General features: G+C 42.6%; 3 protein-coding genes across 4 annotated transcripts in view; 1 reads left to right on the top strand and 2 right to left on the bottom strand.

Moving 5' to 3' along the window:
- GLO1 (glyoxalase I) overlaps nt 1–18,999 on the top strand; it is a 453,994-nt gene that overhangs the window by 85,768 nt on the left and 349,227 nt on the right. The window lies entirely within an intron of this gene.
- DAAM2 (dishevelled associated activator of morphogenesis 2) overlaps nt 1–18,999 on the bottom strand; it is a 979,794-nt gene that overhangs the window by 863,567 nt on the left and 97,228 nt on the right. The gene's annotated exons all lie outside the window — the stretch shown is intronic.
- The window catches only part of DNAH8 (dynein axonemal heavy chain 8), a 314,177-nt gene continuing 300,168 nt past the window's right edge, over nt 4,991–18,999 (bottom strand). For both annotated transcript variants that reach the window (XM_050787538.1, XM_050787537.1), the window contains exons 92-93: nt 8,835–8,956; nt 4,991–5,411 (exon numbers count right to left, since the gene is read on the bottom strand). In XM_050787538.1, the coding sequence (XP_050643495.1) occupies nt 5,124–5,411; nt 8,835–8,956 (410 nt within the window). In that variant the 3' untranslated portion in view covers nt 4,991–5,123. The remainder of the gene's footprint in view (nt 5,412–8,834; nt 8,957–18,999) is intronic.

Raw genomic sequence — 18,999 nt, 5'->3', positions numbered from 1 at the left:
TATACCTAGAGTGTTGTCATGTGGTATCTTTTTATATCTAAAGTAGGATTATTTTTCTAAAACCTTAAAAAAAGACAGCATTGGAGATTCTATTAGATACCCTGGATTAAGTTACTGAGTTACTTTAACTATGAATTTTTTTTTTTTTTTTGGCATTTTAAGTGGAAACAATCTCCCTAGTTTCTTAAGTTTTTTTCTTCATTTAGGATAGTGAATTATGTTTTACACTTTTGCTCCCATTTATCCCTTGCTGAATTGTGTTCTTGAAAATAACATTTTAGTTATTTTTTCTTCCTTTTCATGTGGACAAGGTAGTAGCCCTGCACGGGCCCTGTGTCTCAGGACTAAACCCCATGTCTTCTCACTTGGAGTTCAGGGCAAAATTCTCCAGCCATGCTCTTCTGGTTACCATGCAATGGAGCTACTGGTATAGAATCTTCAAGAAAGCCCAGAAAAAGCATGTTAAAATAAACCAACCAATTCTCTTCAAAATCCATGAATTTTAAATATATTTATTTGCATATCACACAAATGCTGATATTTGCCTATAATCTCTCTTCTATGCACATTTTTTCTGTCCATTTAGGTAATGAAAGCTGTTCAAATTAACTAGTCAGAGAAACATAGATAATATTATTTTCTATACACAATTATGAATTTTAGTGGTTCATGCCTTTGGACTGTGGCTTTTTAAAAACCCAGTATTGTCTTACAAAGTACATCAGAAGCCCTAAGCCTATGTTCATCCCAGCTCTGTCACTCACTAGCTGTGAAAACTTGGGCAAGTTGTCTAGCTTCTCTGTGCCTCAGTTTCCTAATCTGTGAAACGGAGATAATAATATCAGTATTAATTTCATGGGGTTGGTGCAAGGATTACATAAATTAATTCCCATCAAGTGCCTGGCAAACAGGTACACTACATTATTACTAACTCCCGGACCTCACTGGAAGCAATGGTGAGCACACAGATATTTAAGTCTCTCTTCAGAGACCCTGGCAGCTATTTATAAGCACAGGGCTAGCAAAATAGCTCTTTTCCCCAAATTTTAATGATACAGGAAACATCCAGCTAGACTCCCCAGTCTGTAAACTGCCTTATCTTTAGACCCTTTCTGACTATTCTTCATCTCAGCTCAGTTTCTGAGTCCCCAAATTTTACCTCCATACCATCTTTCAAATGCCTTACTTTGCTTCCATTCTAATTGTCATCTCTGTAGTTCCAACACTCATTTTCTCGATTTTGGTCTAGAAGCCTTCTTGCTGACCTACTCACTTCCATTCCTTTAGCAGTCCAGAACCACCAGTGACTCCCTACTGTCCTTCGTGGCACTCTAGACCCTCCCAACATGGCTCACACCTGGTGTTCCCTCCTTCTCCATCATTTGCCTACATTTACCAGTCAAATTGGGGTTACTTGCTGTCCATTCATTCTGTCATTCGGTCAACACTTCCTAGGGTGCTCAAAAGCCAGATTCTGCTTTCCAAAAGTTCACGATAGAATGGGGAGATAGATGCACGTAATTAACTCCTTGCATTAAAATTCTAGGATTGCAACCCAGATTACTAAACACAGTTGCAACCAAAATGCAGAGAGCACAATGAATCTTGCCTGGGGGAGGAGCGAGGGGTCGTGGAAATCCTCAAGGAAGGTGAAGAAAGGATCAGGTGCTATGGGATGAGCTTTCCTTTACAGCTTTATTGATGTATAATTGAAGTACAATAAACTGCATACATTTAAAGTGTACAAGTTGATAAGTTTTGACACTCATGAAACTATGACCACTATCAAGAAAATGAACATATCTGTCCCTCACCTTCCAACATTTTCTCCTGCCCCTTTGTAACCTCTTTCTCCTGCTCCCTTCCTTCCCAGTCAAGCTCTAATCTGCTTTCTGTCACTGTTGGTTAATTTGCATTTTCTAGAATTTTACATAAACAAAATTATACATTGTGTACTCCTTTTTTGGTCTGACTTCTTTCACTCAGCATAATTGAGATTCATCCAGCTTTAGTGTGCATCATCAATAGTTTGTTCCTTTTTGTTGCAGAGCAGTATTCAATTGCAGGTATACACCATATTTTTTTCATTCATTTACCTGTTGATGGGCATTTGTATTGTTTCCAATTGTTGATTATTCCAATAAAGCTTCTATGAGCACTGGAATGTATGTATGTCTTTGTATGGACATACACTTTCATTTCTCTAGGGTAATACCTGAGAGCGAAATGTCTGGGTCATATGGTAACCATATGTTTTACTCTTAAGAAACTACCCAACCATTGTTTTCCAAAATGGTTGTACCATTTGACAGTGCCTCCACAGCCATGTATGAAACTTCCAGTTGTTCCACACAAGAGGGTTTTCTTTGATAAGGTGATCAAAGGATGGTGAAAATGTTTCAGAGAACATCAAGAACATCAGAGAGTCAGAGTAGCAGAAGCAATCGAGCAGGTTGAGAGATGGGATGGGTGATAAAGCAGAAATTTTGTTTGAGGCCAGCTCCTAGAGGGCTTGGGTATTTGGAGAGTACATTCCAGGCAATGGAAACTCATCGAAGGCTCCATCTTCTGTCTCTGGACGTTCCATGAGGTTTCCCACCTTTAGACTGTTCTCTCCCTCATGCTGCTCCCTTCCTTTGAACATACCCATCTACTGTGTTGGTAATATCTATGAAAAGTTGAAGACCCAATTGAAATGCTACCTTGTCTTCAAGTTCATCCTCAACCCTGAGTTTCCTTCACCATTCCTTCGAACTTCACCCATGGCCCTGAGTCACCTTGCGCCTCCAATTACGGTGAGTCCCCTATTCATCTGAGGTCTCTGGTGGCAGAGATGGTGGCTCATTCATGCAACATCATCCACAAAACCAATCCCTTTAGGAAGATGTATCTCTCTACACGTTTCTTTTGGTCTTATTTTTATGCAAAGTCCAAAGTAAAGGAACATTTTGAATCAAGGAAGGTATAAATCTCATTGCTCATTTTGCCAAGAGCAAAATGAGAAGATGTGGACTGATTCCAAGGAAGAAGAACAATTACTTTGCTTCTCTCCCAGCTTCATTGGCTTAATCATTTCGTCCTCTATCCTTTGCTCTTTTATGCGCACCAGGTCTCCCTGACTCAAGTGGGGCAAATTATGTAATTAGTGAAAGAGCAACAATTTTGCAGAGAAAATGGTTATGTGCTTATGGAATTTCAATTAATGTCAATTAAAATGTCCAAGGAAACCATTTACTGGGCCTAGAGAAAGAAAGCAGAACTAGACCCTGGCAGAACTAGGGATAGCTGAGAAGCATTGACCAGAAAGAAGACCATTTTGAGGCTCTGCTCGGGTGCCTGGTGCCCATCCTTGCTGGACCTTAATGCCCATCTCTCTCTTCTATGTTGACATAGTGCAAAGTAACCAGCAACAGCAGAGAGTTCCCAGGAAATAGCACGTGTGACTTTAACTGGTCTGATCAATGATCTTTGCCAGATTTACATCTTCTTCACCTCTTTTCCCAGTTTTCCATGAGCTTTCAAGTCACTAGAGAACACTGAACATAACTGTTATTCTTGGAAAACCTATCATGATATCCAGGCATTTTGACTATGCATTTGCCTTCAGTTGTTTTAGCAGCAGGACAGGGCTATCAATAAAACATGTGTGTCTGATTTAGGAACATGCAGCTTGGTTTGCTATAATGTCATGGTGCTTAACTTTCTGTGTCTACCCAGACTGACAGGTGCTTCCAAATTCTAGCCTCAGTTCAGGAGGACATTCTTTCTCGAGAATGCCATCCTTACTTTAGTGTATGTATTGGCCAAGGAAAGTGCTGAAACACTGGGGCCAGGGGCTTGGCTACTTTATTTTTAAAACTGCATTTACTTTTTTTACAGTTCTATGGTTTTGACATTGAATCAATATCAGGAAAATACCAGAGGCCACTGCTTCAATTTGCATTTCATAATGTGTTTTCTACTGTTTGAAAGTACACTAGACTGTGGCAGAGTTTTCTCTGGGGTATTTTCTGTAAAGCTTACCTGGGCTATTGCTTGGTTGCCTGGCTTTGTTTGTCAACAGCATCTCTGATCAAGGTGGCAGAAGGATGAGAGGGAAACAAGGCAACTTGAAACATTCCCTCCTTCAGAATAGACAGAAGGAATGAAGTTTGTGCGTTTAGCTGCGGGCAGGCACAAGGATTCTAGATGAGAAGACTGGTAGAGACACTTCTTCACTGTCCTGAAGCCGCATGAGCATTCAGTATAGGACCCCATCTGTTTTGTTAAATTGACAATTTCCTTTAGCAGGAAATCAAGGTTCAAACTGAGTTTTAGACTAGCTACGGAATAAGAAATAGCTTCACTTTTTAAAGACTTTGCTTTTTAAGACATTCAGCATGTAACCTAATTTCATTTGATAGGGTTTGTTTTTCCCTTCTCCATTTGCTGCCTAGAAATGTGTTTCATTATCTCCTGCAGAATTGGAGTTGGGAGGGAGAGCTGGAGAGTCTAAGTTCTCTGGGCCTCAAAAGCAGTAAAAATTAAAATAAAACAACATGAAATAAAATTAAAATACATCACAAGAATGGCCATCCCAGTGGATTTTCTGTCTTAAACACTTTATACTGAACAGCTGTACTACTAAGGAGTACTGGCTGGATCTCTTCAGTTTCCATTTCGGAAGCAGAGAGAGAATACCAAACTCAAAAGAACAAAAGGTAACACGTTAGCACAAACATAGACATGGCTAGATTTTATTCAAGGGAAACTGGTACCTACTTGAGGGAAAAGTTTTCAACTACTAGGCTCTTTTTAGGATGTCACATGTCAACACTTTCAAAATTTTTAAAATGCAGAGCTTCCAAAGTGTTCTAACGTCCAGACAGGGTTTTATCTTTGAAAAGTAATTAAAATGAAATATGATTTCCCAGAATAAAAGACATTCATTTAGAGTGATCTTTTTGAATATTGATATGTGAGGAAAACACACACACACACTAGCAATTTGAGAACATCAACTTTTTAATTTAGAAAGAGTAATTAAGTAATTATTGGGGAGAAAAGACACGCACATCACTGAGTCCCTCAATAGCACAGGCTGCCTATGTGGCTTCTGGTGCCCTCAGCAGATGGAAATGAACTTACTTGATGTCACACAAAAGGGCCACTCCTCTCAGGATCCAGTGATCTGGGGACAACACTGTTCGCAAATATACCACAGTGATGAAGGTCAAATCAGTTCGACTGGGTTTCTTGTAAACAGGACACACATACAGCTTGGGGTCCTTGGGTGCCGTGGAGTTAATGGCAAAGATGTGGAGCACGGGTAACTGCGCGAAGAGTACCTTGGGGGTGGATTCCGTGAGCTTCCCATTCCGTCTGTCCCAGGCTGCTCCATCCATGTAGAGCCCATAAATATACACACCTTCCTGGAAGAGTCAAGCATAAGGTAATAGGATTTATTTTTTAAGCTAGGTGCTGCAAAATTAGTGTCATAAAGGCCGTCAGTTTGGAAATAAAACACACACCAGTCTTAAAACACTACCAGAGGGAGGAAGGCACCACCGGGCACATTGCATTCATGAAATACTAAGCCCAGTTTTCTCCTGCAGCCTGTGTTGAGGCTATGAGTGCTGTAGAAATGTTCGTGTTTGTTATTAGTTATTTAAGTGTGGGGGTGGCCTCCCTGAGCAACAGGTTAAGCCAGTAGCACCAGATCACCTCTACAGGGAGGTGAAAGTCTCTGAGAGGTCTGGTTTGAGTTGGTGGAAGGCGGGAGCATGGAAGAGGATCTGGAGCTGCTGTCATGTAGGATCTCAGCCTGCCACTGGCCTAGCCAACCTGTGTCTCAACTTCATCTCAGCCACAGGATGAGGTGAGGTTTCCATAGCCAGGCCCAGCTAGTGGGAGAGTCAGAGCGCCCCCAGAGGTCAGGCATGGTAGAGCCAGGGGAAGCATGGCAGGGGCAGCGTCTGGCCACCCTCCCCAGTGTCTCTCCCATACAATAGGCCCTGCCCTGGAGGTCCTCATCATTAAATCAGGGAGATAAGATGCATAGGTGCAGAAAATTTTTTAAAAGATGAGTTGAATAGCAGCACACACTTGTTACTGGGAGTGCCCGGAGAACTGCTCTGGGGGTGACGGCAGTGACTTCTGAGGCAAGGTGTCTGTGGCTGGAGTGCTCAGGGGCCTCTGTAGAGGGAATGGCCTTGATGGGCCTTGATGGCCTTGCAGCAGGGGGCTGTGTTTGGAAAGACAAAGGCGAGAGCACAGGCAACACAGGCAGGAGTAACACTACAAAGAAAGGCAGAGCGGGAGGAAGAGCCCCAGTATTTCCTTTACCAGAGGGCTCAATGGTTGTAAAAGAAGTTAGGGCTTGACCGTGGAAGGATCTGGGTGCTAAACTGGATCCTGTAGGCAGTGGGGAGCCACAGAACATGTATTCACTAAAAAAATAAGGGGTGAAGGAGAATCACAGGGGAGGCTCCAACAATCATGCCAGCTCACCAAAGAGATAAATGTAGAGGATGGTGACCATTTTTCCATCTCCAGTGAGGATCAGATCAGGGGAAGTAAATGCCGATTAGAATAAAAGACAGTAAGATTCGTTGCAGAGTGTTTTCTGGAATCCCCCCCGCGTGGACTCACCGTGTGAGGACCATATTTTTTGAACCAAAAACGGAGGTACATGGTTTGACAGTAAAACCATGGGCAGTCCCAGAAAATCAGGACATACGGTTACCATCATTAACTCCGTGGGTGACAATGAACTACATGAATAATGGGACCACTTAAAAAGCCATCATATGGTAAATTGTATCCCTCTCCAGGGTGCTTTCAGCCTCAGAACTTTAAAAAGTCAGTGAGAAGGTGTGGTAGATAGAATAGTGTCACCCAAAACTTCATGTTCACCCAGAACCTTGGAATGTAATTATTTGGAAATAGGGACTTTGCACACATTGTTTAGATAAGGACACACTGAATTAAGGTAGGTTCTAAATCCAATGTGACTGGTAACTTTATAAGAGGAGAGGACGCAGAGATATACATACCTATGCAGATGAATGTGAGAAAGGAGGCGGAGATTGTAATGATGAAGGAAAGCCAAGGATCCTCAGTAACCACCAGAGGCTAAGAGAGAGGCTGAGAACAAGACTTTCCCTCGGGGCCTCCAGTAGAAACCAACCCTACCCTGATTTGACTTCTGGCCTCCTAAGCAGGGAGAGAACAGATCTCTGTTGTTTTTAGCCACCCACTGTAATGATACTTTGTTACGACAGCCTTTGGAAAGGAACACAGATTTTGATTCCAGGAAGCAGGATGCTGCGGTAACAAATGCCTACAGATGTGGAAGGAATTCTGGAATTGCATAATGGGGAGAGGCTGGAGGAATTTTGAAACTGCCTAGAAGAGATTGTTGGTGGGAACCTGGAGGTTAAGGTGCTTCTAGTGAAGCCTCAGACAGGAATGAGGAAGATAATACTGGAAACTGAAGGAAAGGCAGCCCTCGTTATAAGGTGGCAGGGAACTTGGCTAGAACTTGGAAATCAAGTCTAGCCAAGTTCAGCCCCCTTACTGGACAAATGAGGGAATGAAAATCAGAGAAAGGGAAAGGGAGACTGATTTATTGAGATTCTACGTGGGGTCCAGCACCGCACCTAAATGATCACATTTAAATCTTCACAACTACCTTTTTAAAAAATTTATTTATCTATTTATTTATTTGAGATGGAGTCTCGCCCTGTCACCCAGGCTGGAGTGCAGTGGCGGGATATTGGTTCACTGCAACCTCTGCCTCCTGTATTCAAGCGATCCTCCCACCTCAGCCTCCCAAGTAGCTGGGATTACAGGTGCCCAACACCACCCCAGCCTAAGTTTTGTATTTTTAGTAGAGACGGGTTTCACCATGTTGGCCAGGCTGATCTCGAACTCCTGACCTCAAGTGATTCTCCTGCCTCTGCCTCCCAAAGTGCTGGGATTATAAGCGTGAGCCACCGTGCCTGGCCACAGCTACCTTTAATAAGGTTGAATTATCACGCTCATTTTGCAGATGAAGATGTGAAGACTCAAAAAAGTTAAAGAATTTGCCCACATTCATTGAGCAGATCAGCGTCCAGGCAGTGGGGGCTCTTCCCCCAGCCATGTTCCTTTCCACTCGAAGCTCGAAGGGGACACCCTGGAACTGCCCCCCGGCTCCAGCCTGCTAGTCCTCTTCGTCTCTGCTGCCTATAGTAGAATCTGTGAGTGGCCCATAGCAGTAGCTGGAGATGTGTAGAAAAGCCTTATTTATTTATTTATTGAGACAGGGTCTCACTCTGTCACCCAGGCTGGAGTCTGGTGGTGTGATCACTGCTTACTGCAGCCTCGACCTCCGGGGCTCAAGCAATCCTCCCACCTCAGTCTCCCAAGTAGCTGGGACTACAGATGTGTGCCACCACGACTGGCTATTTTTTGTTTGTTTGTTTGTTTTTGGTAGAGACAGGGTCTCCATGTGTTGCCTAGGCTGGTCTTGAACTCCTGTACTGAAGCTATCTTCCTGCCTCAGCCTCTCAAGGTGCTAGGATTATAGGCATGAGCCACTGCACCTAGCCAAAAAGCCTTTTTAGCAAACACAAGTATAACTTCTAATTTTGTAGAAATGTAGTCTGCGGAGTTCTAAGAGCTCATTAGACCTTGTCATTCATTAACCTTCCACTCCGGCAGATAGGGGAGGCCTTCTGGTTATGACAGAGGGAACTCTTGCTGCAAAGCAAATGGACCTAACCAAGGCACTCATAGCTCAGTTTTAAGCAGAACTTGAAATTTCAGCTCTGTCTCCAGAACGGTCCCTGCTATTGCCCAGAGATGCCTACCCCAGGGGGTGACGTGATCTCCTCCTTGGTCTGTCTCAGAACTTCATTGTGGATGGTCACAGTGTCCAGTGCCCAGCCTTTGTGGGCACGGGTCACTTCTTGCCTCATTGCTGTGAGGAAGCCTTAAAGAAAAAAAGAGGAGATGTTGACTTCTTGTTGCAATCCATTTTAAAAACAAGAAGGAAGCAATGTTAAGTGTTACTTGCTTATCAATCTCCAAACTACACATCCCACTCAAAAGGAGTTGAGGCCAAACCCCAGGGGAGACATTTCTCTCAGTGTTTCATTTCTGTGGGGACCGGCAATGAGCTAAATCTCGCCTGCTGACAGCAGGAAAGCAGTACCGTTTATACTTCAAACTGGCCCTTGGTTTGAAACTCTCCTGAGATTTCAGCTGCTCAAGTCTTAAAGGCTTGTAACCCAATTCTAGCTCACAGTCTCTATTTGAAAATATAATATCGAGGAATAAGATCGGAATGGTGAAATATTCTGAGAATAGCATTCCAATTAGACTTGAATCAAACCATTACTAAGCGTCTATTTGCTATAATGGAACAATTTCATTTAGTCTAGGGAAATAGGGCGTAATGCCAAAATAGAAAACCTGACTTTCAATTTGACCAAACAAAGCAATCACCCTGGAAAGGAAAGCTACATGTTTTAATGTACGTAATACAGTGATTTTAAGACAATATGCGGTTCTGCACATTGTGGCTTTTCTTTAAAGTTAGTATTTGCAAACCATGCCATTCAATTCAATAAGATAAGCCTTTCTTGGAGAGTAACAATCAATGTTAGAAAAAAATACCCTAAACTTCAAACTGCACTTCAAAACCTTAAGAAAACACATTTATGGTCTACATATTTTATTCTGGCCTCCACGTAAATATTAAAAATCATAAAGCTCTCCAATGAGTATAATTTTATAATGTGTGTGTTCCTGCTACTCCTAGATTAGTTAACTCTGAGAACAAAACCAGTACATACCAATGTATGCACAAAACAACACAAAAATGGTAACATTTTATCGGGTTTGACTGGGAGTTGGGGGAGGGGAGAGTTGCAAGGCATTAATTATAAGCATTGAGTCGAGATCCCTTGGAGTTGGAAGGGAAGAACAGGTCCTAGCCTGGCTTTACTGAGAGTCAAGTTCTCCCCATTATCAAATGAGACACTTGGAGAGGCACTCATATGTTCATGCTTTCATTCATCTGTCAATCTTGCTGAAGTGGCCACCATGTACCAAGCCCTGTACTATGTGGGATGACCACAAAGATGAAGAGGCCATCCATGGGACCCATATTCAAGGAGTTCAGTCCAGAGGGAGTGTGGGGGAGGCTGGACATTGACACAACGTTGTCATTATGAACAAAGGTGTGAACAAAGTTAACTACTCAGGAAGACAACTCAGGGAAAGCGTCATTGAGAAGATGAAGTGGAAGGTGACTCTTGAGAGCTACATAGGAGTTTGCCAGATGGGGCAATTCCAAGTAAAGGAACAGCACACGCACACACACGGATGGCTGAGAGAGTGTGGAGTCAGTGACCACAGATAAGTTTAGAACGAAGATGGAGGAGTGATTTTTCAAGGTCAGAGTTTGGATTTAAGTCTGTGGATGGAGAGAAGCCACTGAAAATTTAAATAATAACTCAAATGCAAATGCTTTATTTGCATCTTGAAAAGTTTACTCAGAGTGCCCACTAAAATAGGATTTGGTGTGGTAAAGAAGGGCCCTTGCATTAACCCAAAAGAAGAGTTGACCAGCCGACCAAAGCAGCTGAGTGAAGGACTTTCATAGATTCTTATACAGCTACAGTTTCATGAAACCGAGAGTGCCTAGTAGGAGAGACCGGTTTTATGATACAAAATGTTAAGTATAGGAGGCAGGAAATATAGTGCAAGTTTGCCTGGCAGCAATTGCTGGTCAATGCCTGTGCTCTATGTGGAGTCACTTGAGGGGATTTGATCAGCATGCAATTATGTTGACCTCCTTTTTTTATTATTTTAGAGACAGGGTCTTGCTAGGTTACTCAGGTTGGTCTCAAACACTTGGGCTCAAGTGATCCTCCCACCTCAGCCTCTGGAGTAGCTGGGATTACAGATGTTGAGTCACTGTGCCAGGCAACTTCCATTTTAAACATCGAGGCTCCCATACTTTAGTGGTAAAACATTTGGTGTGTTTTCCAGTCAATGGTATATATGACTAAAATAATAAAATCCAATTCTCCATTCTAAGGCACTCCATGAAAATGTCATTTTCACCACTGAACATTCAGTGTGCACCCATGTATTAGACACTATATCCTAGTAGGGTTATGTGGCCTTGGAATTAAATCAACCCTATTTTATGACATTTTAAGATTCATTACTATTCTATAAATCTACAAGGTCATAAAGTACAAGGCATGAATCCTGGTCTTAACCATCCATTTGCACAAGTTGCATAATTAAATTTTTCTATAACATTTAAAGTTCCAGCTAAACTGCAAATTTGACCTCACTCCTTGTGGCACTCAAGATAATGTCATAGGTGCCAGAGGAGGATAGAACTGGATTCTCACTTATTTAGCACATCTGCTTCAAAGACTTCAGCCATCATCAGAGCTCTGAAAAACTCTAGTGCGAATAAAGAGAGGCCATTTCTTGTCTTCTCCCTAATGGGGAGAGGTGCTCTCTCATGGGAATCATGTTGGCCAACCGACTTCAGCCATAAGCCTCCTAATGCTTAGGAATGCCAGGAGGCGGACTCTAGAACACACTTATGTTACCTTGTACTATTAAGAAAGGAAAATGTTAAATATATTTGCAGCCTGAGAGTGCAGGATAGGAAACGTTAATGGGCCATTCCCATGTTCAGAGAACGTAGAGAAGATACATATCCTTTTAAGTCTTGATCGTTTTGTTTCTGCTTCCTAAAGAAAGCATGATCCTTGTGGCACTCAAAGGGTAGCAAATCCAATGAACTGTTCATTACTGAATTTAAAAAATGAATGGCCATCTTTCTTGTAGACTGATAACAAATCTAATGGAATGAAAAACTGGTTTTTTGAAGCCTGTATAATTTTTAAAGACTATTGATATATTTTTCTTTATAAGAGCTTGAAAGCAGTACTTTTGTTTTGGCACAATTTAGTTTTTGTTGTTGTTGTTTGTTTGTTTTTTAGACGGAGTCTCGCTCTGTCACCCAGGCTGGAGTGCAGTGGCGCGATCTCCGCTCACTGCAGGCTCTGCCTCCCGGGTTCACGCCATTCTCCTGCCTCAGCCTCCCGAGTAGCTGGGACTACAGGCGCCCACCACCTCACCCGACTAATTTTTTGTATTTTTAGTAGAGACGGGTTTCACCATGTTAGCCAGGATGGTCTCGATCTCCTGACCTCGTGATCCACCCGCCTCGGCTTCCCAAAGTGCTGGGATTACAGGCATGAGCCACTGCACCCGGCCGGCACAATTTGGTTTTAATAATTCCTAAACCAAATTTCAATCATCAGTGGTAGAAAAATGATTCTTATGTTCATATGTTTAACTCCAAAGGGAGAATCAAAAAGTTGGGGAAAATCTTCAACAATAGTAACCTTCTATTCTTCATGAGATTAAACAGGTGATTTGATTATTTAAACATCTGAGTTACATGTGGTCTGAATCAGACGCTTTAAAAAAAAATTCTTCCCCCTCAAACCCATAAAGCATAATGAATTCTTCACACACTTGTCAAGCTTGTTCTTTTGAAAAAACTCACAAGTTTGAAACATGTATCTAAAATACAATTTATAAAATGCTTAATCTGCTGATTCCGGAGCCCACAGTGCAGGGTGGGGTGGGGGTAGGCAGCTGCCCACTACATCAGCAGAGCAAGACTGCAGGGGTGTGGCCCTCCCTCCCAGGCCCTTCCTGTTCAGACACCCAAGAGGAACATGTGCACCCCTGGGATCACACAACCAGAAAACAAGACCCCAGAGGTTTCTTGAGCCTCTGCTTACCAGAGAAGCTGAGTGCAGCCCTGCCAGCGCATCCCTGAGCAGGGCACCCCCAGATGGGACAAAGTAAGGTATGGCTCGGCTGGGCAGGGCAGGGCAGGGCTGGGCAGGCAGGAGGCTCTGGAAGGGGAGGATGGTAGCAGACAGGGTGTTGCCTCCTGCCTGCAGTTGGGGAGCACCCTGACTGAGTGGGCTGAGAAGGGTTGGTCACCAAGCCTGGACCACCCAGCTCCCTTGGTTATAGGCTGGTATCAGAGTAGTGGCTCACGGGAAGCAGTTAGCTGGAAAGTCTGAGGCTTGGTCCATGGAGTCAGGGAGGAGCTGGGGGAAGAGGACAGTACCGTAAAGGCAGATAAAAAGGTAGCAGCCTCAGGTTTCTGCATCCCCCTGGGGTTTGCCAACCCAAAGCCTGCCGCTTACTTTAAAAAGAGAAGAGAAAAAAAAAGCGCTTAATGAAAGTTATAGACAACTACCGCCCACTTACCCCACCCCCAATATCCAAATGGTTTTTTCATCTCTCCTTCAGCCTCCTCCCAGTACAATACAGTTTCCTGTTTTCTTTCTTTTTAAAAATTCCCTTTTAAGCTAGGATTATACTTTGGAAACTCAGGTCTAAAGTAACACTTGGCATGTGTCCATTCCTATAATAGTAGTAATCCAACAGTTCAGCACACTCATGGCCGTTGTTTGACTTGTGCAATCAGCTGGCTTAAAGAAAGCTGAAGAGTGCTTTAAATATCATTTCATACAAGGTCTTAGAAAAGGTGAAAGAAATAACTAATCAGGAAGATTGCTCTCCTCAAATTCATAAGGAGTTGGTTGGCATTTTGTAATGATTCATACTAAAAATAAGCAACATTTTCTTTTCTTTAATAAATGAACTGGTCCTTATGCAATAGGCCTTAGGCTGTGCAGTATTTCCTGTCTAATCAGTTACTAAGCTTCCCAGTAGCATCTTTGAAGATGAGGAGAAATGATGTTCCTGCCACGAGTTTACGACAGGCAGTTTTTCCCCCAAATGAGAAGCAAATGTAGTTCATTGGTAAATTAAACAAAAGGTCAGAAATCATTAAATGAAGATAGGGTTGGTCAACCCAGTTGAATAAAAATGCAACAAGCACCTTTCCCGGTTCTTTGCTGTAAGGCAAGGACGTTAAACTGCTGAAAATTAGAGACACCCAGGAATCTTCGAAAACTCCCAATTCCCAAGTCACAGCTCAGATCAATAAAATCAGAATCTCCGGAGGTGGAACCCAGGTGCCAGCTTTGTTTTAAGGCAGGGCTTCTCAGACCTTAATGTCCACAGGAATCACCTGGGGAGGGGGATGTACTAAAAGTACACGTTCTGATTCAGTAGGTAGATCAAGAGTGGGGCCTGAAATTCTGCATTTGAATCAAGCTTCCAGGTGATACAGATGCTGCTGGCTGGTGGACCACATACTGGGGAGCAAAGGTCCAAGATTAAGGTTCTTCACTCATTAGAATGACCAAGGAAGCTTTTCAGAAAATTTGTTGCCACCAACAGTGTGACAGCATTCCTATTTCTCTGCAGCCATTGTGAAAGACAGTGTGGCAATTCCTCAAGGATCTAGAACCAGAAATACCATTTGACCCAGCAATCCCATTACTGGGCATATACCCAAAGGAATACAAATCATTCTGCTATAAAGACACAGGCACACGTATGTTTACTGCAGCACTATTTACAATAGCAAAGACTTGGAATCAACCCAAATGACCATCAATGATAGACTGGATAAAGAAAATGTGGTACATATACACCATGGAATACCATGCAGCCATAAAAAGGAATGAGATCATGTCCTTTGCAGGGACATGAATGAAGCTGGAAGCCATCATCCTCGGCAAACTAATACAGGAACAGAAAACCAAACACCACGTGTTCTCACTCACAAGTGAGAGGTGAACAACGAGAACACATGGACACAGGGAGGGGAACACACACACTGAGGCCTACTGGTGGGGGCAAGGGGAGGGAGAGCATTAAGACAAATAGCTGATGCATACGGGGCTTAAAATCTAGATGACAGGTGCAACAAACCACCATGACACACATATACTTATGTAACAAACCTGCACCTTCTGCACATGTATCCCAGAACTTAAAGTAAAATAAAAAAGAAAAGAAAATTGATTGTGTGGACCCTAGAGGGCTCATCCCTAGAGATTCTGATATACTTGTTCTGGGGCCCCAGGCAGTAGTAGGTGTTAAAAGCTCCCCAGCTGATTTTACTGTGGAGGCAGGTGTGAGAACCACTGCCCTGTAAAAAGTTCTACAGACAAGTCTTTGACAGTCATTGATCCACAGGTGTTTTAAGAACAAGTCTGACAAGTGGGAATAGTACAGGCACAATATTAAGAAGACTGTCAGTGGTAAAAGCCGACTCTTTCCAGGGCCCCTTGAGACACACACCTTCTCTGAAATGACTAATCCAAGACATAATTGGCTACAGTAAAACTTCAGTATAAACGGGAGAGTTGGGACTACGCGTCTTAGCAAGGCTGGGATCAGCTAAATCCACCATGTCCCACATTTAAAAATGTAATTCCTGCCCTGAACTATCTTTTCCTTGATGCCTAGTTTATGCTTCCTTTCCCTTTAACTAACTTCCCACTTCTCCCCTCTCTCCCAAACCTTTCCACTGTTTCCTCTGTTGACAAACTCTCATATTTTCCACCTTTTCACAGAACGTTCTTTCCACCTTCCGCCTGGTTGTCCTGGCTCAACCCTAAAGACCTTGCCCTTCCCAACTGTTCCTCCACCCTTTATGGGAAATTCTGCTGCATTAACAACCACAGCCTCTGGCCACATGTCCCTCCTCTCACTGTCCTTACCATATACCCATCTGCTGCCACCCATTAAGCACTCTGACAACACCTGGGTCTCCAGTACCCTATTCAGCATCTGACCTCTCAGACCCTTGGCCTCACCATTTTTTATGACTTTCTCCTCAACTCCACCCCTTTTCTTCACTTCCTTCCCTGCTTGGTTCAGATCAATCCTTTTCATCTCTTGCCTAGCAAAACCACAATCCCAGATGAATCCAAATGTCCCCACCTCTCACATCTATACCAGGCTGCTGAATGAAACTAGAAACCACCACATAGCCACCATCACCACAGTTCACAATCAAGAGCCTCCACAGAATTCTCAAGGCCACTGATTAGTCCTTCCCTGTCGCCCTCATCTGCCCTCTTTCTCAAACTTCTGCCACTCTTTTAAAACCTCTCCACCATGTACCCTAGAACTTAAAGTATAATTTAAAAATAATAATAATAATATTAAAAAATATCAAATTTTCACCAAATTTGAAAAGATACCACTTTTTCAAATTTTCACTTTGAAAAAGTATCAAAATTTACAGATCATCAAAAAGTAGAGTACAGGAGAAAAAAGTTGCACATGCTGGTGCCAGATGACCTGGTCCATCCTCGATCTGCTCCATAAGTCCTTGGACAAACTACTTAATGGAATGCTGCTGTTTCTTGAACTATAAAGCACGGCTGATAGTAACACCAGGGTTTGTTATGTAAAGCATTCAGAACAGTGACTAACAATTCTCTTTACATACTAATTATTAATTATTAACTATAACTATTATCCAGGTTTTGGATTAAAGAGACTTCAGTAAATCAAGGAGCCTCTAAGTGGATGCTCCAAGTTGGGTTTTTGTAGTGAGTATGCTACAAAAATATAAAATTACCCTTACTTGGTAAGTAGGCCTATTGTTACCATTCTCTATTCATATCCAATTACACATTCCTAAAGTTTTGCTTGATGTCTCCAGTTGTTTTTTTTTTTTAATCTTCTGCTCAGCTTCCACTAGTTCTCTACCATTTCCCGCAACCTGAGACTCTTGTTGATTCCCCTTCATGTCAGACAGTGAATCTGGGGTTTGACACCTGCAACCCCACTGCATAACTCACCCAAATGACATTTATCAGGCTACAGTATCATAAAGAGACCTATCAAATCATATTCTTGAGAGTAGAAATACCTGAAAATACATATCTTTATTGAAATATCTTCATAGAGGTAATCAGATTCAAATGTTTTCTCTTAGCTATCATTCACATCAGAAAGTATAGGCACAACTGAATCAAAATGTTATAAAGAACTATTTTGCCAGATTCTTTAAAAGTTTCCTATAAAGTTGGAATGGTAAGAAGTAATGTGTAAGTAATTTTATTTCCCCTCTGGTTTCTGCCCATGGGCAAAATGGATATTTCATGTTAATCATAATTGCCTACCGGACATAAGTAAAAATAATATTTCATTGTAAAAAAAGAAAAGAAAAAGAAAATTGCACCCTCATACACTGCTAGTAGGGGAAAAAAGTTGCCACAACAAACCCTGATTGAGAGCACCTTTGTGTCATCAAAATGTAAAATGCATATACTCTTTGACCTAGCAATTCCACTTTTAGGAATTTGTCTTTCAAGTATATTTGAAAATATGTAAACTGACATATGTAGAGTATGTTCATTGCATTGTTATTTATAACAGCAAAACGTCGGAAACAACCTAAATGTCTATCAATGAAAAACTGGCTAAATAAACTGCGGTACATCCTTACAATGCCATACATCTACTGAAATGACAGAGAATGATCTTGATGTTCTTTATTATTGTATAAAATACTTCCAAGTTGTGTTAAGTGGAAAAAGCAAGATGCAGTATAGTGTGTCAGTAGTCATGAGAAAAACAAGGATAAAAATAATGCACATCTCAATTATCTTACACATTTACAAAATAAAATCTGAATGGAAATAAATAAAATAAATAAATCAAATCTCTCCACCAACACCTTCTTGCTTTCAAGAGGACCTCGCCTCCTCCTTCGGACAGAGAGTAGAAAGCATCAGACGGGAATGCCCTTAACTTCTTGCCAGCAAGCCTATCTATACTCCATTACCATGAGCATCTATGCCCTTTCCTTCCTTATTACTCCTGTTACAATGTGCAAGGTGCTGCTTGCCTGGAGCACATTTCTCCACTTGTGAGTGCTGTGTCCACCTCCTTCTGCCTCTTTTACCTCCTCTCTGGGATTGTTGGGCTCTTTCTCCCTCCCTCATCCCTCCCCCAACCCCCTTTCTATCTTTCTCTCTCCTTCCCACCAGTATTTGAATAGGTTTAAGCCTCTCCTATCACTAAAAGAAAAAGAAAGAAAACTTTTTATTTAAATACCTATTCCTCCAGCTTGCTTCTCCTCTTCCCAGCCAAATGTCTTGAGAGAATTATCCATGTTATCCATATTCACCCCATCTCCATTTCCTCATTTCACTCACACACCCCCAAATCAGACTCCTGCACCTCCCCACCTATTCCACTGAGACTTCTGCCAACGGTCTTCTTGTTGAAAAATCCATCTGGCCATTTTGCCCCATCTTACTTGCCTGCTTGGAGCACCTGCCACTACTTACTTACTACTCTCCTTCACCTTGCCTTCCATGACACCATGCTGTCCTGGTTTCCCTCTCCCACACTGTTTGACATAAGGACCCCATTCACAAGAGTCCAGGTGACCTAGAGGATGGTGCACAAGCACATTCAGCAGAATCCCGGCAAGGATGACTCAGGAGGAAGATGGGCAGATCACGGCTCTGGTGACCTTTGCAGGAGGATGAAATTCCTACTTGGCAGGTGGAACTGAGGAATGAGCATGCTACAGTTGGACATTAAATGAGTCAGTCACAGGCCGAGGTCATCAATGAGAGGGCTGAGGCCAAGGACAGAAGCTGTCGAGAAGAGCACACAAAGTGAGCTCTGAGGTAGGAAGAGATGAGAGGAGGGGCATAGATGGAAACCAAGGCATGAGAGTTTTCAGAGTCGGCATTCTAGCTCGAGTCAAGGGCAATGATGTCATCAGAGAGGTTGTTAGATATGAGGGCCGTGGAGGGAGCCGTTTCAGCACAGTGATGGAGCCTGGCCAGATTACAAAGGACTGGGTGGTTGGTAAGGAAGGTAAACACATGCAGAGACTGGAATTACAAGAGATGTGGTTGTGTCTAAGGCCAGTGCATAAAAGCTGCTCACACAAAAAGTCAAGGAGTACGGGTTGTTATTCACTCCGACGCATTTCTATAGTTCAGTGATTTGGGGACAGGGCAGGTTAGTGCTATCACTCATGTTGAAGTTTAGGACCTTGAGGTCCACTCACCTAGATTT

The sequence above is a fragment of the Macaca thibetana genome, chromosome 4 (assembly GCF_024542745.1).
Source record: "Macaca thibetana thibetana isolate TM-01 chromosome 4, ASM2454274v1, whole genome shotgun sequence".
Classification (NCBI taxonomy): Eukaryota; Metazoa; Chordata; class Mammalia; order Primates; family Cercopithecidae; genus Macaca; species Macaca thibetana.
The sequence above is the reverse complement of the archived record's forward strand: the minus strand, read 5'-3'. Positions and strand labels throughout refer to the sequence as shown.